The sequence below is a fragment of the Ranitomeya variabilis genome, chromosome 2 (assembly GCF_051348905.1).
Source record: "Ranitomeya variabilis isolate aRanVar5 chromosome 2, aRanVar5.hap1, whole genome shotgun sequence".
Taxonomy (NCBI): Eukaryota; Metazoa; Chordata; class Amphibia; order Anura; family Dendrobatidae; genus Ranitomeya; species Ranitomeya variabilis.
The window spans coordinates 722094153-722119251 of NC_135233.1; the positions used below are offsets into that span (position 1 = coordinate 722094153).

Here is a 25099-nt window from a genome sequence, read left to right on the forward strand (position 1 = left end):
AGCCGCTGGATTGTCACGTTGTCAGAGTCCTGGGGAACCCGGGTGTCCCACAACGGGACTTGCTCATGGACCAGGGAGATGAGGATATTGTTGTCAATGAGGTCCTCATCCCGTTCTGCAACCTAAAAAATAGATATTAATGTTGGATACATTAACATTAGGAAAAGATAGAAAACAGAGGCAGAGAAATGGCATGAATAATGAAAGTCAAGATAAAAAAGGAGTCCAGAAGAAAAATGTAAAGAAAGGAAGATTCAAGAATACTAAAGTGAGGATACAGTAAACAGTCAGCCAGGTATACTTACACGCTGCCGTCTTGCCACCCGACCGTGAACCCGCTGCTCCTGCTCACTCTGCCGCAGTGGAAGTGCTCTAAAAAAAGGAAAAAAAAATTGTCACGTGTGATGTGACAGTGAATACTTACCGATCTGAGGAGTTGAGTACTCCACTGACATGTTCGGCTTGTGAAGGCCCAGGACGTTGCTCCTCATCAGATGACATTCTGATGCATGCATGCAGAAAGAAAGAAATGGCAGAAATTAGGACACGTAGAGACAGAAAATATAAAAAGGCATTGGCTAGGATATACTCATTGTTCAGTCTTGTTTCCTCCAAGGTGCTTTTGTCTTTCTGGTCTGGTTCTCTGCTGAGTAGTGACCTTCAAATGTCCACTCCGTCCCTTTATCACTTTGTATGTGGGGGTGGCTAATCAGTGTCTAGACATGTTTTCCTGTGGTGCAACACATGCGTTAACAAATGCAAGCAAACGCATGTGCTTGCGACCGCTTGCGTTCATAGACAGCAGTGCGTTTTTTTGCCGCATTCCATCCGCTAACTGCATACGTTTCTAGGCAGCAAATTGACGCCTCTAAAATTACTACATGTAGCATTTCCCGTGCCAAACCGCAGACGAAACAATGCATGCGTCGTCAAATCAACAGAGTATAGGCAGGCACCACCACCAGGGATCACCTATAGCTTGCTACAAGAAAGCACAATATAATAAACAAGAAAAAGGGTAGCAAGCATACAAGAGGGATCACCACAAAGGTTTATCAGAAAATAGCAAGTTTATTAAACCACATTAAGAACACTACAAAGACAGTTAAAAACAAAATTTGCACCACATGGCAAAAAGAAAAGCAAAGAAACCCGACCTATAATCAGGTCACAGCCACAGTGCCACCCTAAAAGCTACCCAAAATATCTAGAGATGGGGTTTTTTTAGTAGTACCCCCAATCAGAGGCCCCCGTGGTTAGGAATGGCCAACCAATAAGGCGTCCTATACTACCTGACGCTGTGTATCAGGCTTCCAAACGCGGCAAAACGCAACCGATCGCAGACACATGCATCTCATGTTAAATATAGGAATAAACGCATGCGGATAATTGCGGAAGAAACGCTGCGGACACAACCGCAAATGTGAAACCGGCCTAAGCCTTAATTATTTCATTTTCACATGGGCAACAGGATAAAATGGTTCCTAAAATTGGTTGGGCAATTTCTCCTGAGTACACCGATACGTCATATGTGGGGGTAAACCACTGTTTGGGCGCACGGCAGGGCTCGGAAGGGAAGAAGCGCCATTTGACTTTTTGAATGGAAAATTAGCTCCAAATGTTAGCGGAAACCATGTCGCGTTTGGAGAGCTCCTGTGTGCCTAAAGATTGGAGCTCGCCCACAAGTGACCCCATTTTAGAAACTAGACCTCCCAAGGAACTAATCTAGATGTGTGGTGAACCCCCAAGTGCTTCACAGAAGTTTATAAAGTAGAGCCGTGAAAATAAAAAATAATTTTTCTTTCCTCAAAAATGATTTTTTTAGCCCGCAATTTTTTTTCCCAAGGGTAACAGGAGAAATTGGACCCCAAAAGTTGTTGTCCAGTTTGTCCTGAGTATGCTGCTACCCCATATGTGGGGTAAACCACTGTTTGGGCACACATCGGGGCTCAGAAGAGAGGAAGCACCATTTGACTTTTTGAACGCAAGATTGGCTTGACTCAATGGTAGCACCATGTCGCATTTGGAGACCCCCTGATGTGCCTAAACAGTGGAAACCCCTCAATTCTAACTCCAAAACACCCCTAACCCTAATTCCAACTCTAACCATGACCCTAATCACAACCCTAACTCCAACACACCCCTAATCCTAATCCCAACCCTAACCACAAGGTTATGTGCCCACGTTGCGGATTTGTGTGCAGATTTTTACGCACAGTTTTTTAAAAATATGCAGGTAAAATGCACTGCGTCTTACCTGTGGATTTACCACGGATTTCCAGTGTTTTTTGTGTGGATTTCACCTGCGGATTCCTATACAGGAACAGGTGTAAAACGCTGCGGAATCCACACAAAGAATTGACATGCTGCGGAAAATACCGAGCGGTATTTTCTGCACCATGGGCACAGCAGATTTTTTCCATAGGTTTACATGGTACTGTAAACGTGATGGAAAACTAAGAATCCGCAGTGGCCAATCCGCTGCGGATCTGCGCCGTGTGAACATAGCCTAGTTCCAACCCTAGCCCTAGTTCCAACCCAAAAATAAATATATTTTCTTTATTTTATTATGTTCCCTACCTATGGGGGTGATAAAGGGGGGTGGTTTATTTACTATTTTTTTATTTTGATTACTGTGATAGAACCTCAGTGATCAAAATGTACCTGGAATGAATCTGCTGGCCGGCAGATTCGGCGGGCGCACTGCACTTCCGCCCACCATTTTGGAAGATGGCGGCGCCCATAGAAGACTGAGGGACACCGGGACTCAGTAAGTATGGGGGGGTGATCGGACAGCAGGGCGGCGGAGGACAGGATGGAGGGGAGGAAAGACTGATGGTGGTGGCAGATTGCCATAGTCAGTCAGTGGCGGGGGCCGATTGGGGTCTCCAGCTGTGGCCGATAATATTGCAGCATCGGCCATGGCTGGATTGTAATTTCACCAAGTTTCATAGGTGAAATACTACAATTGCTGCGATTGGCTGTTTCACTTTCAACAGCCATTCAGAGCTATCGTAGCCACGTGGGGGCAAAGCCACCCCCCTGGGCTGAAGCACCACTCCCCCTGTCCCTGTAGGTCGGGTGAAATTTAAGTTAACCCTTTCACCCGATCTGCAGGAACGCAATCATTCTGTGACGCAGCATTTGCTTCACAGGTCTGATTGGCACCGACTTTCATGATGCATACGCTGCATCACAGGTCGGAAAGGGGTTAAAATAAGGCATGGGGTGCCCCCTATTTTTGACAACCAGCCTTGCTAAAACAGACAGATGGGGGCTGGTAAGGGGCCATGGATATTGTAAATAGCAGCCCGCCATTGCCCTGAAAAGGCACATCTATTAGATGCGCCAATTCTGGCACTTTGCCTGACTCTTCCCACTTGCCCTGTAGCAGTGGCAAGTGGGGTTCATATTTATGGGGTTTATGTCACCTTTGTATTGTCAGGTGACATCAAGCCCACGGCTTAGTAATAGAGAGGCATCTATAAGACACCTGTCCATTACTAAGCCTATAGTTGTATTGTAAATACACAGCAAGAATAAAGTCCTTTATTAGAAATTAGACTAAACACACTTTTACTTTATTTAAAAATAACAGTTACACTCAAACGCCTATTCCACCAAAGCCCTCGTCTTCTGTAATAAACCAAAAATAAAAAACAATATCCCTAACCTGTCGGTTCTGTCCCACGCCGTAATCCATGTCTGGGTAAAAGTTTTCTACCTGGAAGGTGCCAAGATTAGACAATCCAGGCTGAGAACCACTGATGAATGAGCTGCTGCGAATGCAGACTCAGTGACAGGCGATGAATTCGTTGAAGTTACCTCAGGTCACTGAGGCTGTGTACCCAAAAGATATGTAGAAAAGTGCAACAAATTAAAACCCAAATGATTACTTTTGTTACTCCTGGTGTAGTAATAAGTTAGAATGCAATGTAGTTTGAACCATATAGGAGGGGGTGTTAAAGATTTCCTCTGACCCACTTCCTGTGGACTGAGCAATGAAACTTGGCAAAGTTGTTATTCCTCTACATAGGTGCCACCAAGGGAGATACACTTCTCCCATCTCTTTAAGCAACTGTAAACAACTCGCTTGTAGAAGTTGACAGGTTGCTCCAAAAGCCACGTCGTGACTTTGGAAATCAGTCTCATCATCTGGAAAATGCTTGCCCTTCAAAAATAACTTCATTGTTGGAAAGAGCTGGAAATCCGATGGTGCGTGGTCAGGTGAAAAAGGGGGATGCGGTAGAATTTTAAAGCCACAGAAGCATGCTTCCATTTGGGCAACATGTGAGTTGTGAACTGGTGCATTGTCTTGCAGAAGGCACACATTTGGTGAGCATGCCAAGTCTGTTTTGATGGCCTCCCGCAATTTCCACAGCAGCGAAGCACAGTATGCCCCAGTAATCATGGTACCCTCTTTTAGTAAATCCATCAATTCTACTCCGTGCTGGTCCTGAAATACTGTGAGCATGACCTTGCCTGCCGATGGTTGAGCATGTGCCTTCTTTGGAGTCGGTGAGTCATGATGCTTCCATTGCATCGACTGGACTTTAGTCTAAAGATCAAAGTGATGGACCCAGCTTTCATCCTGTGTGATCAGTCTATTGAAAACGTCCTCCTGGTTTCCATGGCACATCGTCAATAGAGCCTGAGTGCAATCGTCACGTTCCTGCTTCTGGAAAGGTGTGAACAGCTGGGGAATTCAGTGAGCGGATACCTTATGCAAGTGAAGATGGCCTTGGATGATTTTTTCCACGGACACCACACTAATCTTGACATTTTGGGCTAGGTGGCGAATGGTTATGCGGCGATTTTTCAAAAAGGTGACCTCCACTTGCAGGATGGTGTGTTCATCAATAGCAGAGTGGGGTTGCACTGGAATTGGAGCTGTTTGCATCGAAGTCCGACCATACTTGAATTGATGATGCCAGTTGTTGACTACATCATATGATGGGGAATCATCACATTAACTTTTTATCTCATCAAACTTCTCCTTTGGTGTGCGGCCTTTCAAGTAGAGGGACTTGATGACTGCTCTGTATTCCACTGGGTCCATTATCAAACCTCACACCACTTCAGCACCTGTAAAATCAAGACCGGTATCAGTTCTGAGTTGCAAATTGGCACATAACCTATAGAGACTTGTATCATTACACACGTGCATTTTCAGTGTCCTGTGTTAAACAGAAGTGAGTCAGGGCAAATCTTTAATGAACGCCCCTCATAATTCATGATCGTACAGTTCAGGAAAGTAGCAGCTAATTAATTGATCTTGGGGATTATGGAGAAGCTGAGGCAATGTGTTTTAATCGTATGTATCTTTAAGCAAAATGTTCTAGAGGTAAATCAGGAGCCATGAAGCATAAATGCGTTGGATCTTTTAAATGTTGTAACGTAGAGAGAATTATCCTCTGTATTCAGGTGACAAATGTTTCCTTTTCTTTAGATAGCCTTCAGCTGTGATTTTAGGGCTGGTTGTGCGGACTGTAACCCTAAAGAAGCGTTTAAACTTATGTACATGTGGAAAGATCTGTACAGGACTCTGCCTTATAACAGACCGCTACAGGACTTGTTTTTTTCTGGATTTGCTCCAGAAAAATATTGGACACGGTGGCTCACACTAGAAAAAATAGTTCCGCTCCCTCCTGTCTGTCTCCCTGATCGTGAAATTGAAGACATCTGGGGAATAAATAAAGATCTCCTAGAAGAAAAGCATAAAGGTTAGTCTCCTAAAGTCTTTTCCTGATAAACTTTGGCAGCAACCTTACCTGCTGAAAACAAACATCTGGAGGGAACAGAAGGATTGGGCATTTCAATCCAAACTACCCCATCATTCTTCACCATCTGTGTAGTTTAAGCTCCACCATACACATTAGATGAGTAGCCTTCCCATAGAGAACTTTGCCTTAAGGTGCATGTGTTTTATAATGGTGCAGCCTATTGCCTTATAACATCATTGTATGAAGGAATCTTAATTGGCTTTTACTTGTCTTCAATATTTACCTCTGAGTCTGACTATATGTTCACATCTAATTCAGAGGCAATTTGGGAGCCTTCATTGCAGATCCTGGCTTAGAGGAAATCTGCCACCTCATCAGAGAGAAACATAATTTGGAGACACAGACCTCTATTCCAGTGATGGATCACATACTGGACTGCTTGCTTTATTTTGATAAACTTCTGCTAACTGATATTATCACTATTGAACTAGTGCTATATAGTCTGTTTTCATGAACGTTTTAACCATTCCCACAACACTGATCAGCAGCTTTGTTGTATACTGTGCATAGGCTAAAAGCAGTGGTGTGAGCGGTGTTATGCAGAGCTCAGCATTCCAAGAACTGATAAATCTACAATAGATTTAAAATAGAGCAGATTTTTTATTTATCAATTTAAAAAAAAAAAAAAAAAAAAAAGCAGCCCAGTAAATGAGATTTCTGGAATCTGGGTCTATGCCCTACATTGCACTACTCAGATGGGCTAGCAAAAACATGGTTACAGATCTTTAAAGATGGAGGAAAAATGCTTCATGCACATGCCAGATCACGGAAAGATTAAATGTATGCCCTTTTTTGTTTTGTAGTTACTGAGGAACCCATGGAAGATGTTAAAGACTCTGTGTACAAGTATGACTGGAAGGACCTATATAATTTGGCCCTCTCACACCATATGGAATACTCAAACATGCAATTACATGTAATTAAAAAAATGGCTTCTGAATGTAAGTATTAAAGAACAGCACAGGTACTGAAATGTCTACTAGTGTCTGAGCTCATGCACAGTTGAACTTTAGATGCAAATCTAGTAGCCTTCCATACAGGTGCATGAGTGTCCTAATTTACATCATATAGTCTGACTTTCATATGCAGACAGAAAACATGGTTTGCTTGGATTCTGTGTCTGGCGAGATTTATCCTGTTCACAATGGGGGAATGTCTTAAAAGCAGCAGTGCACACCAATTTTCTCGGACAAGTTGAGTTATGTATGATGCATCATTTGGAACGTTTTTTGCTACTCAATCATTAGGTGACATGACTTGGCAATAGGGGTGAAGAAGCTCACTTTATCTTTCACTAGAAATTGATGCAAGTCAAAGCACAAATCTGCACTAGTTGATTTAACGGTTATATGGAAGGCTAGAGCATTGTGCCTGACTACTCCAGCAGTCTTCACTTTTTCTCCATAAAAACATTGGGGAAATGTATTCAGTTGCAAACTGTAAAGCTTGTGCATAAAGGCTAAACAGTTCTACCAAAGGTGCCCCACATTCTGTGCATGAGCCATTAGTCACATCTGGATCCTGCTTCCTAAGCTCTTCTGTCATAAATGGCATGTGATGGGTGTGTCTTAGTTATACATTTTTAATCTAGGCCCAGGAGTTTTAAAGGTTTTTCAGAAATGTCAGCCTGAATATAGGTTGGTTGGCATCGTGACTGGCAGGTCACCGCCCTGTATGTTTGTCGCTCTTTAGAATGCCAATCAACATGCAGGGCTTTTCTGCCACGCACGGTAATGTCGCAGCCATGTTGGTTGTGGCATTAGTGATTGGCTGGCCGCACAGCCTTATCAGGTCTATATCAGACCTGGCACCGCCCTGCTCGGCACACTCACCTCCGGAATTAGACAGTATAGGGAGATTTGCTGGTGAGAGAGGGTCAGATTTGGGGGTTTAATAAGTTAGTGTGGGTATACCATAATAGAATACACAAGTCCAGCTTAATCAAGTCTTTCTAAGGACTAATTACAGGGTATATAGTTTGCAGTGCTAGGTAGGCAGGGATTGTCTGTGGGTAATAAATAATAATTATTATTATTATTATTATTATTATTATTATTATTATTATTCCATGGCACTTTACATGTGAGGAGGAGTATACATAATTAAAACAAGTACAATAATCTTGAACAATACAAGTCACAACTGGTACAGGAGGAGAGAGAGGACCCTGCCCGCGAGGGCTCACAATCTACAAGGGATGGGTGAGGATACAGTGGGTGAGGATACAGTAGGTGAGGATAGAGCTGGTCGTGCAGTGGTTTGGTCGATCGGTGGTTACTGCAGGTTGTAGGCTTGCCGGAAGAGGTAGGTCTTCAGGTTCTTTTTGAAGGTTTTGATGGTAGGTGAAAGTCTGATATGTTGTGGTAGAGAGTTCCAGAGTAGGGGTAATGCGCAAGAGAAATCTTGTCTGCGATTGTGGGAAGAGGAGAATAAGAGGGGAGTAGAGAAGGAGATCTTGTGAGGATCAGAGGTTGTGTGCAGGAAAGTATGAGGGCATGACTAGGGTTTTTGCAGATTCTTGGTTTAGGAATGTACGGATCCGTGAAATATTTGTGAGTTGGAGGCGGCAGGAAATGGAAAGGGGTTGGATATGCGGTTTGAAGGAGAGATCAGTGTCAAGGATTACTCCGAGGCAGCGAGCTTGTGGGACTGGGGAGAGTGGGCAGCCGTTTACTGTAATGGATAGGTTCGTTGGGGGGGGGGGTCGCGTGAGATGGGGGAAAGACAATGAATTCTGTTTTGTCCATGTTAAGTTTTAGAAATCTAGCGGAGAAGGATGAAATAGCGGATAGACATTGAGGGATTCTGGTTAGTAGGGTGGTATCTGGTCCAGAGATATAGATCTGTCATCAGTATGGAGATGATGCTAAAAACCGCTTGATTCTATTAGCTGTCCCAGGCCAAAAGTGTAAATGGAGAAGAGCAGGGGCCCTAGAACTGAACCTTGCGGGACTCCGACAGATAGGGGGCGAGGTGAGGAGATGGTGTGTGAATGGGAGATGCTGAATGTTCGGTTAGTTAAATATGACAAGATCCAGGATAGGGCCAAGTCTGTGATGCCAAGGGATGAGAGGGTCTGTAGTAATAGGGAATGGTCCACTGTGTCAAAGGCAGAGGGCAGGTCCAGGAGGAGGAGGATAGAGTAGTTCACTTGCTCTTGGCGGTTAATAGGTCATTGGTGACCTTAGTTAGGGCAGTTTCAGTGGAGTTGTGTGACCGGAAGCGGTTTGTAAGCGGTCGAAGTGGGAGCAGGAAGATAGATGGGAGGACAGTTCCAGATGGACATGTTCCAGTAGTTTTGAGGCATAGGGCAGAAGTGATATAGGGCGATAGCTAGATACAGAGGATGGGTCAAGAGGGCTTTTTGAGGATAGGTGTGATTGAGGCATGTTTAAAGCTTGAGCGGAAAACGCCAGTAGTTAGTGATAGGTTGAAGAGATGGGTTAGAGTTGGGATGAAGACTGTGGCGGGGTTTGGGATGAAAGGGAAGGGATCGGGTCAAGTGCACAGGTGGTGAGATGCGATCTTGAGAGTAGAGTGGAGAGTCGATCTTCTGTAATGGTGGAGAAGTTGGTTTTGGAGGTGGAGGGCTTGGGTAGTTGTGAGGAAGGGCTCGGGGTTGTCGACTAAAACTGTCTCTGATCTCAATCTTCTGCATGAAAAATGAGGCAAAGTCTTCAGCTGAGATGAGTGGGGAGGGAGGAGGTGCTGGGGGCGGAGGAGAGAGTTGAAGGTGTTAAATAACTGTTTAGGTTTGTGAGATGGAGGATATGATAGATGAGAAGTAGGTTTGTTTTGCTGTGGCGAGTGTGGTCTTGAAAGTAGTGAGGGACTGTCTGAATGCGATGAAGTGCTCATTGGAGTGGGATCTTTTCCATCTCCGCTCAGCAGCCCTGGAAGCTCGCCTCAGTTCTTTGGTCAGGCTGGTGTGCCAGGGCTGTCTTTTGATTTTGCGAGCTTTGGTATGTGTGAGAGAGGCAAGAGATTCCAAAGCTGAAGCTATTGTGGTGTTAAGAGCGGCAGCATCATCCGCACTGTGTAGGGAACTTACGTCTGTGAGAGGGAGGAGAGATTCAGAGAGTGAGTGTAGATCAAGGTGTTTAAGATTTCTGCGAGGGTGTGCAAGTTTGTGGGGCGGGGATTGTAGAATAGGAGTGGAGAGGGAAGAGAATGTGAGTAGATTGTGGTCAGAAAGAGGTGAGTTAGAGAGGTTAGATAGGGAGCAGAGGTGGGTGAATGAGGTATAGTGTGTGACCATCTTTGTGAGTGGCTGCAGAAGACCATTGAGTGAGGCTGAAGGAGGAAGTGAGAGATAGAAGTTTAGTGGCAGCTGAGAGGGAATTGTCAATGGAGATGTTGACGTCACCCATGATGATAGTGGGGATGTCTGCAGAAAGGAAATGAAGTAGCCAGATGGTGAAGTGGTCAAAGAAGGGGGTGACTGGCCCTGGGGGGCAGTAAATGACAGCCGGTTGGAGGGGGAGTAGATGCACAGAGTGCACCTCAAAGGAAGGGAGGGTAACAGAGGGTGGCAGTGAGATTGGGGCGAAGGAGCAGTTATCTGACAGGAGAAAACCAACTCCTCCGCCATGCTTGCTGCTGGGGCGGGGTGTGTGAGAAAGGTGGAAGCCACCATACGAGACTGCAGCAGGAGAGGCTGTGTCAGAAGGAGTGAGCCAGGTTTCGGTGATGGCAAGGAAAGAAAGTTTGCGAGTAATAAAAAGATCATGGTTGTAAGAAAGCTTGTTGCAGACAGTGAGCGTTCCACAGAGCTCCTGTTAGTGGGACTGGGGAAGCGGGGGCAGGGCGAATGGGTATAAGGTTAGAGAGGTTACGGAAGTTTGTGATAGAGCGTGGATGAAAGGTAGATCTGACTGTGGGGATGTGGTGAGGAGGACCAGGATTTGGAGAAATCACCAACAGTGAGAAGGAGCAGAGAAAGCGTTAGAAGGTGGGAGCAGGAGAGGGCATGAGGTGGCTGTCTGTGCACAGAACAGTTCTGAGGAGGAGGTGAGATGGATGGGGAGGATTGAGGAAGAGATGAACAGTTCCTTACTAGGTGTAGGGATTAGGGGGTTTAGCAGAAAGTGAAGGATTATAGGGGTGAAAGTGAAAACAAACAAACATTGTTTAGTGACTTGCCAGTTACCTTCAGTTCCCTTCTGGTTCAATTCTGGTTTTAATTCTAAATTAATCTTCACACTTCTAGGACACACGTAGAGGAATCACACAGCAGACTAAAGTCATTGCAGACTTGTGCTATGCAATATATGTACAACTAAGTGCATTCAGGTGTGAAGCAGAGAGGAGTGGTCTCTGCTCATCTTGGTCAGAGAATTAAGGGTGGACCAAATGCATACAATCAAGCCAGAGTAAACAATGTCATAAATAACACTGGGGTAAGCTGGGGTTTGCTGAAAGGCATACCATGTGAATGCTAGGAGCAGAGGAAAGTCTGTGTGGAAAGTTGGGTATATAGATATTAGTAGCAGGCAGGCATTGTATGTGGCATATTTCATTGCATACATCAAGAGGGTCCATTGGATGTCTTCCTGGAGCATAACAATATTGTAACTTAGTTATTAGGTTCTTTAGAAGGATGTAGATCTGAGGATTTATTCTGACGGAATATAGGCTGAAATGGATGGACAAATGTCTTTTTTCGGCCTTACTAACTGTTACTATGTTACGTTCGATTACTGTCTGCTGCTGCTGCCTTTTACATATATTGACCGTATATACCTGGCACCAGGTATTAGTGGCCAGGAATTTTTTTTTTTTTTTGCATTTTAATCCTGATTATTTTTTTCCACAGCAATCCAGAGCCCCCCTTTTTTTCTCCATTTGCTTGTTGACACTGCAGAATACAGCCAGATCATTTTCCTAGTAGATCATGAAAATCCAGCTATTTTAAACTGGTTTGCCTGTCCCAACCATCACATCTGAGTGCGCATAAAATTCTGCGATTTTTGTGGTACTGTAAACATTTTTTGGGAGTGTCTTATATAATTTCTTGACACCATTTTGCTGCCAAAAAATATTTAGCTACACGGCAGATTTTTTAAAACTGGGTTTTGTCCGCCACACGGATCACATATCATTGATCTCAAAATTGTGCCATTTCAGGCCTCCATATAATTTTTTTTTTTTTTTTGTTGTCAGCCTACTCATTGACATAATTTAGCTGGGCAAAAAAAAAAATACAGGCCAGATATTTGAAAGTGGGCTATCTCCATCAGACGCATTTGAGGCCTACATCCAACTGTTTTTGCTGTCTGTTACCCTAGTTCTATACACTATTTTGTGTTAAATAAGACAAACCACATATTGAACAGTGTGGTATCTCAGTCAGTGTCCTCATCTATCTGTGGCCTATAAATTGTGGCATTTGAGGCTTCCATTCAACTTTTTGCTGTCTTACCCTATTTATTGACAAGTTTGCGAAAAAAGAAAAAAGATTACCTACAGTCCAGATATTTTAAACTGTGGTTTTCCCGCACACGGATCACATAAGTTTGCTCCAAATTCAGCCATTTGCAGTGAACATGGAAAATATTGTAGTCTATTTAAAATGTGCAAGGCTCATGGCAAGGGATGGGGAAGTGGACGTGATGCATGCCGAGGCTGTGGGCAAGCTGAAATTGTGCCACAACAAACACCCACATCTTCTCACCTGACATTCCTGTCTGAATTACTAGGGGACTGCAGAACACCACTATTGAACCCAGAGCAGTGTCAAAAGGTTGTTGGTTGGATAGTGGATAATGCTTCCAGTCACTTTGCCACCGCCACCAGCACCATGTATTCCACACGGTCAAGTCTGTGTAGCTGTGAGTCTCGACCGCATATTCCTCATCCTGATCCGCCTTCCTCCTGCCATGCCGAGTGCCCGGCGACAACTGATCCCATACTTGGACACTCCGAAGAGTTCACTTTTCCATTTATAGATTCGATCCTCTCGCCTGGTCCACTTGAAGCGGGACAAGAAGAGATCGCATGAAACGATGCCCAAATATTTGAACAGTCATGGTCACATGAAGGCGATGGTGGAAACGTGTCACAAGATTTGGATGAAGATGAGACACAATTGCCAGAAAGTCACGAGGAGGACCAGGGTGCGAAAGTGAAAGAGGTGGTGGATGATATATTAACTGACCCAACCTGGCAGGAGGACATGTAGAGCGAGGACAGCAGCACAGTGTGGAGGGAGGCGTAGCACCCCAACAGGCAGGAAGAAGCGGTGTGGTTGCCGCAGACAGAAGGCAGGAAACACCAACACGACAGAAGTTGCCATTCCAACTTTTAGGTCTTCCAGAGTCTGGTTGATTTTTAAAGACTCTGCTGATAAACCCAAACAGGCCATTTGTACCACCTGCCAGGCCAGCATCAGCAGGGGTAGCAAAACTACCAGCCTGACCACCACCAGCATGATCAGGCACATGGCAGCAAATCACCCAACTTTGTGGGTCGAACCCCAGGGTCCAGGAACAGTGTCTGTGGGTGACACCACTGCTTCCGCTGTTGTGCATGCAAGTCAATCCCCTGTCCATGGTGCATTCAAAGATGCCTCCTGCCTTGCACCTGTCGTTGCACACACTCAGCTAGCACCATCAGCAAGCACATCCACTTCCTTGTCCCAGCACAGCGTTCAATTGTCCATACCCCAGTCCTTGGAATGCAAGCACAAATACGCAGCCAATGCCACACTATTACATTTCCACATTTCGTGACTGCTTGCGCTCGAAATGTTGCCTCTTAGGCTCATGGAGCTGTAAGCTTTCCAAAACCTGATGGTGGCAGACGTCCCTCGGTATTTGATCCCCAGCCGCCACTATTTCTCCTGGTGTGCTGTCCCCGCACCATCAAGCACGTCAACGTCCTTGTCCCAGCGCAGCCTTCAGTTGTCCATACCCCAGTCATTGGAACGCAAGTGGAAATACGCAGACAACGCCCCACAGTACTAAATTCACACATTTCTCGTCTGCTTGCACTTGAAATGTTGCCTTTTAGACTCATGGAGACAGAAGCGTTCTGCAGCCTGATGGCAGCGGCCGTCCCAAGGTACTTGGTCCCCAGCCGCCACTACTTCTGCTGGTGTGCCGTCCCGGCATTACATAAGCACATGTGCCCTCAACAGTGCTGTTACTGGGAAAGTGCATGTGGGCAGGGACTGTACATCTCGCTGACTGCACACTGGGTTAACATAGTAGAAGCCGGGACAGTCAGACCTTGGGATGGAACACGTTCTCCCGACAACTAGGATTGCATGCCCTACGTTAATCAGGGTTGCCCCCACAGTCTACAGCTCTTGCACTGCCTCCTGCTCCACCGCCTCCTCCACCTCCATCTCCGAAATGAGCACACAGTCACAAGCTGGAAGAACTGCCTCAGCCAAGCGGCAACAGGCTGTGCTGAAGCTAATATGCTTCAGTGTCAAACCGCACAATGATTAAGTTGACAGCTCTGAAAGAGCAGGCAGATCTGTGGCTGACACCGCAGAACCTGCAGCCAGGCCTGGTCGTGTGTGACAATGACTGGAACCTGGTGGTGACTGAGGCGAGGTGAGCTGCCAGATCTGCTTGTGAAAGTACGCCACCTGTGTGCCCATCTTAGAAGGTCAGCTACAGTTTCAGCCGCACTTGCTGTCCTTCAGCAGCGTTTGCAGCTTCTGGCTCACTGACTGGTATGTGATTTCCAGCGTGTGGGGACCTCTACACTGCATATGTTGGAAAGGATTTGTGAGCAGAAGAGGGCAGTTGTTGACTACTAGCATCAACAAGGCCATTGGTATTCAGTTCAGACTCCACACATAAGACCTTAGGAGTGGACATGGATGTCAGACATATGTACCATCCTACGAAACTGAGTACTCCACCAAGATGATGAGCGGCAATGACTCCATAGTTAGCGTCACCATCCCACTTCTCTGCATTCTGAAACGCTCTCTGCTCACAATGCAAGAGGATGCATTGCAGGCGGAGCACGATGAGATGAAGCAAGGAACCATACAGGGTGATTACTCACAGCCCAACCTTCTGTCATCCCAGGGTGCATTGGTTGACAATGAGGAGGAGGAACAGGAGCTATTTTCATGCGCTACGGTATGCTAGGTACTGCAAGCACAACTGTCATACCATCTGTTCAGCGTGGATGGCCTGAGAACCGGGATGAGGACAGTATGGTCAGTCATCCTGTTGGTGAGGACAGGGAAGTCTTTCCTGTTAGCAGTCTGGCACACATGGCTGACTTTATCTTGCGCTGCCTTTCCTGTGACCGTCGCATTATCAAAATTTTCGGTGACTCATTACTGGTTGGTGACACTTCTAGACAATGCTACAAGGAGAACTTTCAATCTTTTCTTCCAGAGGCTGATGGGTGTACTAAAATATTTCAGTACCAAAGGGCCATTGTTGCAGAATTATTTTAAAAAAAATTCCCATCTGATAACGCTGGCGGCAGAGGTCATTTTGTTGGACAACCAAGGAGTACAGGTGAGAGAAACCACTCCAATCCAGCAGAGGCAGGGGAACACTGGCAAGGTTCTGGGAGTTTTCTCACACTCCCATTTCCCTGGCCCAGAGGTGCAGGGTACTCTCACAAGGAGTGCAAAGTTTGTGAAGATGCTGAGGGAGTTCCTTGCTTACCGTACCAACATCCTCCGTGATTACTCTGTGCCTTTTAAATTGAGTATCCAAGCTGGACATGTGGCATGAACTGGCTCTCTACGCCTTAAAAGTCCTGGCCTGCCCTGCCACTAGTGTTTTGTCTGAGCGGGTTTAGTGCCGCTGGTGGAATTATAACTCATAAGCGCATCTGTTTGTCAACTGAAAATGCTGACAGGCGGACTCTTATAAAAATGAACAAGGGCTGGATTTGGCCCATACTTCTCTATACCACCGAATGATAACAGCGAAACAACCTCCAATACAGTGTCTTTTTTTGGGAGGTGTATTCCCATGCACCTCTTCACACCCACATATGGGTATACGCTTCTTGATTTTGGCTATTTGGTGTTATCCTTCTCCTTCTCGTCCTCATCCACCATCACTACATCACCATGGTGATCGTTGTCTGTGATGCAACAGCCAACTTATTGTGTAAAAGGGTGGCTTTTTTTTATGCCCTTTAAAAAAGTTTACACAGTATGTTGTGTACACCCCAGGGGGAAATGTTTGGCAGCCCATACACTTAGTGTATGGGCATTACAAGTATGAAAGACCCGTTCCTTTAAACTGGGAAAACATCTTTCGGAGGCCATCCTCCCATATTTGTTCCTTGGGGGATTGGAGTGCATGTAAATTTTGGGCAGACCTTGTATTCACTTCATGGGAAAACTTTAGGTGTCTTAAAACCGAAGTTCCCATTATGATTTCTTTTGTGGCCATCCAGTAAATGTGTTCAAAGGCTTATTGGGGTGCATGTAACTTTGGTGCAGGGCAAGCCTTGCATTCAATGCATAAGCAAACAGTTGGAAGTACCAAATGAATACTGGGAACTTTGGTTGCATGTGGTCATCCATGACGTCTGTTGAATGGGTTGTTGAGGTATGTCCAAATTTTGGGCAGCCCTGCCACTCACTGCATACGCAATAACAGTATGAGGATATGTGCACATGGTGCAGATTTGCATGCGGATCCGCAGCAGATTGGCCGCTGCGGTTTCGCAGCAGTTTTCCATCAGGTTTACAGTACCATGTAAACCTATGGAAATCCAAATCCGTGATGCCCATGGTGCGGAAACACTGCGTTGTATTTTCTGCAGCATGTCAATTCTTTGTGTGGATTCCGCAGTATTTTACACCTGCTCCTCAATAGGAATCCTCAGGTGTAAAACCACAGGTGAAATGCGCACAAAACGCACAAAATCCATGGTAAATCCGCAGGTAAAACAGTGCGTTTTACCTGCAGATTTTTCAAAAGCAGTGCAGAAAAATCCGCACTCGAATCCGCAACGTGTGCACATAGCCTGAGTGACCCACTGTTTAATAATGGGAGCAACAAAGCATAGCCAGCTGATGGCTCTCTAAGAAAAATAAGGACCGACTGCTGGCCCTATAAAAATACTTTGTGACATTGAGTCCCTTCATAAATGAAACAGGATGTGTCTGATGTGTCACACCACATGGCCAAATAGGGTTGTAAAATGTTAAAATGACATTTGCCAGTGAATGAATTTGTTTTGCTTGAAAGCAATGGTAAAGTTGAAAAATGCATCAAAAACGCTACGTGTGAATCGCCCAAGTGGTGGAGAAACATTTTTTGGGTTATTTATTTTGCCTTGCATACAAATTACCCTGGAAAGGATGTTCTTTAACATATTTCCCAGGAAAATCCATTTTGGTTTTGTTTTTGTATGTTTTATTGTGCGCCTGTAAAAGTGGTGTAAGACTCTGACAACATTGTTCACAGCTGTGACCTGGGAGTCCGAAATGCTTCCAGGGGTGTTCCCTATGACGTTCCCATGTCATTTGAGCACTTTCCATCAATTTCAGACATTTTTAGACCCTAAAAGGACCCCCGGGGGTGGTCGCAGCAAAAATGCTCATTTTTCCCATAGACTTACATTAGGCTCTTTGCTCGGGTCAAGCACCCCGGCATTCCAATTTGCTCGACATGAGCAACGAGCACCCAAGCATTTGTGCTCGCCCATCACTAGTGGTGAGTGATCTTCATGAAAGTTCACCATGGTAATAGGGGCCACTTTTCTAATTTAATTAGGAAAACCCTAAAAAATCTAGCGTAAAGCTTGAAACAAGGAGTGTGCTTTACGGGGATATGTTACCCAGCTCATGGCAGAAGACTCTGCTCAGCCTGTATCTATTAAAAAAAAAGAGTAATCCACAAATTTTTCTGGGCTTAGTCAGTTATTATAGCAGAAGATATATTCCCTTAAGACCCTAATCCATAAACTAGGTGATAGAAAAGGGGGCGATTGAAAACAAAGAAATTATCTAATTCTGATTAATCAGTAAAGTCAGAAGGTAAATGTAGGTAAACTACTTCCTCTTCACCCTCTGATACAGGGAGTAGACCATGCTTCCCTGTAGAACACATAGATCGGTCAAAGATGTAAGGGCTACCATGGGCATCATAGAAGCTAAAACCCACAAATCAGTGCAGGTTCTTATGTTCATGGGGGTTAGAATAGAAGTGAACATTTACAATAAATGAGAAAATTCAAGCTCTCATTAAAACTGAATGGAAGAAACTTTAAAGGAAAGGTTTGCTGCCCTCAGGTTTGCAAAAAGGAGTTACCACTTTGAGGAGGAGACAGACCCATGGGATAAAGTTCAAAAGATGGCTGCAGCAGTGGCCAAATCATCCATAAAATCTTACCTTGAACACCTGGGTATCCTAAAAGATCCTTTAGATAGGAAGGCTGATGGATAACTGGAAGGGAGACAAGTCGAAATCTAAGAATAAATCCCTATTGGCATTTCTTCTTTCGGCAGCTAAACTCCTAATCCCAGTTCATTGGATGACTAAAAACTGTCCAAGTCTCTCGGACTGGGTAAATAAGGTCGATCAATTATTTTATATAGAAGAAATCTCTGCATATTCCTATTTCTCACAAGATAGATTTCATTTAACATGGGCTCCCTGGAAAACTTTCAGAACAAGTAATGAATATCTGGCCATTATTAATCTATAGGTTTCCTGAATATCCTTAGATGCTACTACATCCTATTAACGAATGTTCTGATGCACAATAGCACCTTACCTGTTGGTGTGTCTCAACATGCCGGCCTTCCTCTCCGCCGTAGGAGTAACCCCCAACTCCCCCCCCCTCTTCTCTTTATCTTTTTATTTCTCAAAATTTATTGCATAAAAGTTATATGTGATGAATGATGAATATATAATCCTACTTCTACAAGTAGTCTCTGTTTTGTTATACCCTGCTGGCCACCGACTGCACTACAAACGAATACTGTTCTTTCTGTTTCCATTATAATGTGGCCCCACAATTTTATGTTGTATTAATTAACAGATGACTCCCATTTCTATTTTTGTTATCTCTTTATTAACGCTTTTGAATTGTTAATTGTATTAACCTTAATAAAAAGATGTTTAAAACAAAACAGGAAGGCTGATGGAGACCTAGGAGGCCTCGGCAGGAGCCCTGAAACCAGGTCAGAGATGGCTGTACAGCCAAATCAATGATATAGAGGGGGCAACCAAAGGATAATGTTCTGTGACAAAACATCCTGACCAATCTACCCCTAATGCTGGGAGCAGCAGCCTTTCTTGCAGATGTCTCAGCAGACTGAGTTTGGCAGCCAGATCAGTGGGCCTTTCGAACAGTGCTTGCTGAGTGCTAGAGCTCAAATGCTGGCTGTGGGATGTCCAGTCTAAAACCAAATTTTTACTCTTCGCCACGACAGCACCCTACTGGAGAGAGAGGGATCCGCCCCGCAGGAACAGGAAACCTATTGAGAAATAAATGGGGGCGGTCCGCCTCTCCTCCTCAGTTTAGGTTTCCTGTTCCTGCGGGAACGACAGGACTCTTACTGAGAAGACATACCTGGGCTTGCATGCCGCCTGCGCAGTATCCGTGAGAACGGCAGGGGCTGCGGCTCAGAAGCAGCGTCGGGGGAGTTCCGTTAGACGGCTCCCCCCTCGTCTGATGGAGTGGGCAGACGGCCGGGTCCGGGAAAGGCCGACCGGCGTCCTTCCCAGCGTGCGGTACGGCAGCAGGAGCCGGGTAAGGTGACCTTCCAGCGGCCGGCGTTGAATCCCGGGCCGCGCGTGCGCCGACCGCCGCACATACAGGCTACCCTGGAAGTGGTTCTTGGACTTCCGGGGCGCCTAGGCCGGATCCAGGGCGGGGGAGCCGGCACTGATCTGCGCATGCGCGAGAAAAAAAAACAAAAAACGTTTTGGCGCTCTATTTAAAGCGCTCACTAACGCTGAATCGGCGATGCAGAGATGTCATCCCCAGGTGCCATGGACCCTACAACCGGAGTTCCAGTACCCCCCGCCAAAGATCACGCCAGAGGATCCTTGGACACCGCTCGTAAAAGCGACGGTTCCAGAACAGGATCTCGGCCTTCTGATCCGGTATTATTTGCTTCACTGGGTGAGTTGTGAACTCTACCTATTAAGCTAACGCTGTCTCCCTATCTCTCTCTTTTCCCTTTCTCTCTCTACTTACACGCTTAGAGCAAAAAACGACAAAAAACGAAGCACAGGGAATGTGCCTTGTGTAACCAGCCCCTCCCTGACTCATACCCCAAAAAACTTTGTGAGGACTGTTTAAAAGAAACACAGGGAGCAGCAGTGTCCATTACGGACCTTCGGGCCATTATTAGAGAAGAACTAAAAAATATGACCCAGGAAAAACCGCGTAGTTCTAAATCTAAAACGCCAACACTTGTGTCAGACTCCGACAGTGACCAACCGATACTGTCAGATGCCTCCCTATCATCATGTCCAGCGTCATCATCCTCATCAGAGATTGAGGGACGCTCATGTTTCCCCTTGGACAGTGTGGACAACTTGGTAAAATCTATTCGAAATACCATGGGGTGTGAGGAGTCTAAGGGTGCGCAAACCGCGCAAGAAATAATGTTCGCGGGTTTGGCAGACAGAAAGAGGAGATGTTTTCCGGTTATTCCAGCAGTGAAAACATTGATTAAAAGAGAGTGGGAGAAGCAAGATCAGAGAGGCTTTCTACCCTCAGCCTCAAAACGCAAATATCCGTTTAGTGACGAGGAGCTTCTTACTTGGACCAAAGTCCCGAAGGTCGACGCAGCTGTAGCCTCTACCTCCAAACAATCCCCTCTACCTGTGGAGGATGCGGGACTATTGGTCGATCCTTTGGATCGTAAGGCTGAATCATCCCTTAAACGTTCCTGGGAAGCGGCTACAGGGATATTCAAACCTGCAGTAGCCAGCACTTGCGCGGCCCGGTCAATGATCATCTGGATTGATCAGTTAGACCAGCAAATTGAAAAGAAAAGCTCGAGGGAAAAACTAAGAGCAGCCATCCCTTTAATACGAGGAGCAGCGGCCTTTCTGGCAGACGCCTCCGCCGACTCACTCCGTTTAGCAGCAAGATCTGCGGGCCTTGTAAATAACGCAAGAAGAGCCCTATGGATGAAGAGTTGGAAAGGGGACGCGCAATCTAAGTCTAAAATATGCGCAATCCCATGTGAGGGTGAGTACCTCTTTGGTAAAACCTTAGATGAGATACTCAAAAAGGCAAAGGACAGGAAGAAAGCTTTTCCTGAAACCTCTATTCCGTTTTACAGGAGAGCCTTTAAAAGGAGGCCGTTTGGCAAAAGGAGGCAAACGGATAGGTCTACAACATGGACCCCTAAGGACGACAAGCAGAGAGGTACCATGTTTAGAAGACCCAACCCCCCAAAAGACAAATACTGAGGACATACCAGTTGGGGGCAGACTTAAATTTTTCACCACCCAATGGGAGAAGATAACATCTAGCTCGTGGGTTTTAAATATCGTCCGAGATGGAATTAAATTAAAATTCTCTCGTGTACCCCACGAGTCTTATATTATAACAACTCTCAGCTTGCCTATACAGCAACAGGCTTTAGAGCTTGAAATTCAAACCCTAATATCAAAACGGGTCCTAGTCCAAGTGCCAGTGGGACAGGAGGGTAGGGGATTCTATTCTCCCCTATTCTTAATCTCTAAGCCCGACGGTTCTTTCAGAACCATCATAAACCTTAAAAAACTCAATTCATTCATTGAAAATTATACATTTAAAATGGAGTCCATTAGGTCCACCATAAAACTCCTCTTCCCAAACTGTATGATGGGGGGCATTGATCTAAAGGATGCTTACTATCATCTCCCCATTCATAACAGATACCAAAAGTTCCTCAGAGTGGCGGTAAAAATCAACAACGAGGTTCGTCACTTCCAGTATGCGGCCTTACCCTTCGGCCTCTCAACAGCGCCGAGGATCTTCACCAAGATAATGCTAGAGGTGATGGCATACCTACGCCAGAAGGAAACTTTGATTGTGCCCTATCTGGATGACTTTTTGGTAATAGGAAATTCAGTTACTCAATGTGCCGATCGTTTGGCTCACGCAATTTCCTCTCTACAGGACCTGGGCTGGATAATCAATACTGACAAATCCAGACTCACTCCGCTTTCCCGTCAGGCGTTTTTGGGGTTCCAGTTAGACTCCATATCTCAAAAGTGTCTCCTGCCGCAGGTAAAAATCCTACTGATCAGACACAAAGTCCTAGCCGCAATAACTAATCCTCGTATATCCCTAAGACAAGCTATGTCGTTACTAGGGTCTCTTATCTCTTGTATACCAGCAGTGAGATGGGCTCAACACCACACTCGAGTCCTACAACATCAAATTTTACAAGAGGATAGACGGTTATTTGGTCACCTAAATACAAAAATAACCTTCTCAGGAGGTTTTAACTTCCTTAGAGTGGTGGCTAGACTCAAACCATTTGTTGAGTGGGGTTCCATGGGTAATAACGCCATCTCACACCATAACCACTGACGCCAGTCCTCATGGATGGGGCGCTCATATGGGGAACGATTATTGCCAGGGTTTATGGAGCAGGGAAGAAAATTGCAGCTCCTCTAACTTTAAAGAACTGAATGCTGTAAAATACGCCTTATACCATTTCCTCCCACAGATTCGGGGGAAAGACGTCAGAGTCCTGTCCGACAACACCACCACGGTGGCGTATCTAAATCGGCAAGGAGGTACGCGATCAGAGACTCTGATGTCTTCTGCTACGGAAATCTTAAATCTAGCAGAAAGTCACCTAACATCCCTTACTGCATTGCACATAAGGGGAGCAAGCAATCAGCAGGCGGACTTCTTAAGCAGACACACCCTGAGGCAAGGAGAGTGGTGTCTAAACCAGCAGATATTTCTGGACATAATATCTCTTTGGGGCCGTCCTCAGATAGATCTCTTCGCCACAAGGAAAAACAGAAAAGTCCGGAGATTTGCTTCTCTATCTCCAGCGGATCATCCGGACATTCTGGACGCTCTCCAAGCCCCTTGGCAGTTCAGTCTGGCGTACGCGTTTCCTCCGATCATATTGCTTCCTCAAGTTATACGCAAAATCAGGGAAGAAGGGGCGAGAGTTGTACTGATAGCTCCATTCTGGCCCAAGAGACCATGGTTCTCATGGTTACAGACCATGTCGGTCTCAGATCCTTGGGTCCTCCCCTCAACGCCCAACCTTCTCTTCCAGGGTCCGTTTTTCCACCCTCAGGTGGACAATCTACACCTGACGGCCTGGAACTTGAGAGGCAGATGTTAAGATCGAGAGGATTCTCGGGGGGTTTAATTGATACGCTTCTCCATAGTAGAAAACCCTCCACCACAAAAATCTATACAAGAGTATGGAGAAAATTTTTTCAATTCCATACATCTACCGACACATCAGAAATTCCGATACATTCTATCCTGGAGTTTCTTCAAAAAGGGAGAGAACTAGGTCTAACTGTAAACACCTTAAAGGTTCATGTTTCAGCGCTAGGAGCCCTCTATGGCCATAACATCGCGGGGGATAGATGGGTATCCAGATTTATTACGGCCTGCGAAAGAATGAATCCAGTTAACATACCTAGGATTCCACCCTGGGATTTAAATTTAGTCTTACAAGCCCTAACAGACTCTCCATTCGAGCCAATAGACTCAATACCAATTAAATGTCTATCACTAAAAACGGCCCTCTTGGTAGCACTGACTTCAGCTAGGAGAATCAGTGACATCCAAGCACTCTCTATAGATCCACCTTTTTTGTTAACCTTTCAGGATAAGCTAATTCTTAAACCAGACCCTTCCTACCTGCCCAAAGTAGCAAAAAAATTCCACAGGTCACAAGAAATAATCTTGCCCACTTTCTTCAGTAATCCATCCACTCCTGAAGAACAAAAATATCACACTCTAGACGTTAAAAGAGTAGTGTTAAAATACATTGAAAAGACCAGCAGCTGGCGACAGAGTAGGGCTCTGTTTATTTCCTTCCAGGGCGTCAAGAAGGGTCATGGAGTAACAAAAAGCACCTTATCCTGGTGGATCAGAGAGGCTATCAGACTGGCTTACTCCGCGAGGAAAGAAAACCCTCCGGAAGGCATAACGGCACACTCTACCAGAGCGATGGCATCCTCCTGGGCAGAGAGGGGAGACGTCCCGATTGAAACTATATGTAAGGCGGCAACGTGGTCAAACCCTTCTACATTTTATAACCACTATAGGCTAGACCTATCGTCAACTTCTGACCTAGACTTTGGCAGGACTGTCCTCAGCACGGTGGTCCCCTCCCTAGGTGATGGTCTCTGAAAGATCTCCAGTAGGGTGCTGTCGTGGCGAAGAGTAAAAAGCCGGATTACTCACCGGTAATGCTCTTTTAGTGAGTCCACGACAGCACCCTCTTACATCCCTCCCTAGATTAATATAATACATATTATTTGAGTAAAATCCTTTTAATCATAAGCAAATAAGTTTAAACAATGAAATAAATGATATTTGCCTAATACTGGCGGTCCTCCGGGTACTCTGAAATCAAAACTGAGGAGGAGAGGCGGACCGCCCCCATTTATTTCTCAATAGGTTTCCTGTTCCTGCGGGGCGGATCCCTCTCTCTCCAGTAGGGTGCTGTCGTGGACTCACTAAAAGAGCATTACCGGTGAGTAATCCGGCTTATTCCATCCCATGTGATGGACAGTATTTGGTTGTCCAAATTGTGGACAAATCTGGAGATGGGAGGGGAGCAATTTTTCAGTTTCTTTCCCAGAGTATAAAAAGTTCTCTCAGAGAGAACAGCTGGACAAGACTTCCCAGGGATAAAAAGAAATGGGAAGACGAGAGGGTAAAAAGTCAAGTGATGCCAAACTTCAGGTATGGGGAAGGCTTTCTCTTCCTCCCTTTCTGGGCAAGAATTGCCTTCCAATGGCTGTATTTTGGGTATAGTGGAATCAGTCCAAAGACTGAAATTTCAGGCTGTTCCTCTGCAGACATTCGCAATAACGTTCCCCTGGAAATCTTGGGAGGAACGGTTAACTTCTGTTTCCATGGCTATGAATCTGTGGATCTGGTTTCAAGAAAATCAAATTACCGGCAAGTAATTTTCCCACCTGCCTGACAACATCATATAGGACCCAGACACCCAAACCCCCCCCCCCCCCCCCCGCCCCCAAGGATCAGAAGCCTACAGATTTTAAAACCCTGAGCCTCTTCTCGCACTTCACTGGTTTCCCCAACCATTTTACCAATATTCTCCCTGACATTGGTCATTAGACCACACCCGGCTTTTCTCTTTAAGGTGTCCTCAGTCTGTCATAAGTCTCGAGAGACCCTTTTTG

At 45.5% G+C, this 25099-nt stretch overlaps 1 protein-coding gene across 1 annotated transcript in view; it reads left to right on the top strand.

The window, feature by feature from the left end:
• LOC143807696 (uncharacterized) overlaps positions 1–25099 on the top strand; it is a 126084-nt gene that overhangs the window by 46984 nt on the left and 54001 nt on the right. The window contains exons 2-3 of the mRNA XM_077289532.1: positions 5450–5723; positions 6587–6724. Of these exons, the coding sequence (XP_077145647.1) occupies positions 5450–5723; positions 6587–6724 (412 nt within the window). The remainder of the gene's footprint in view (positions 1–5449; positions 5724–6586; positions 6725–25099) is intronic.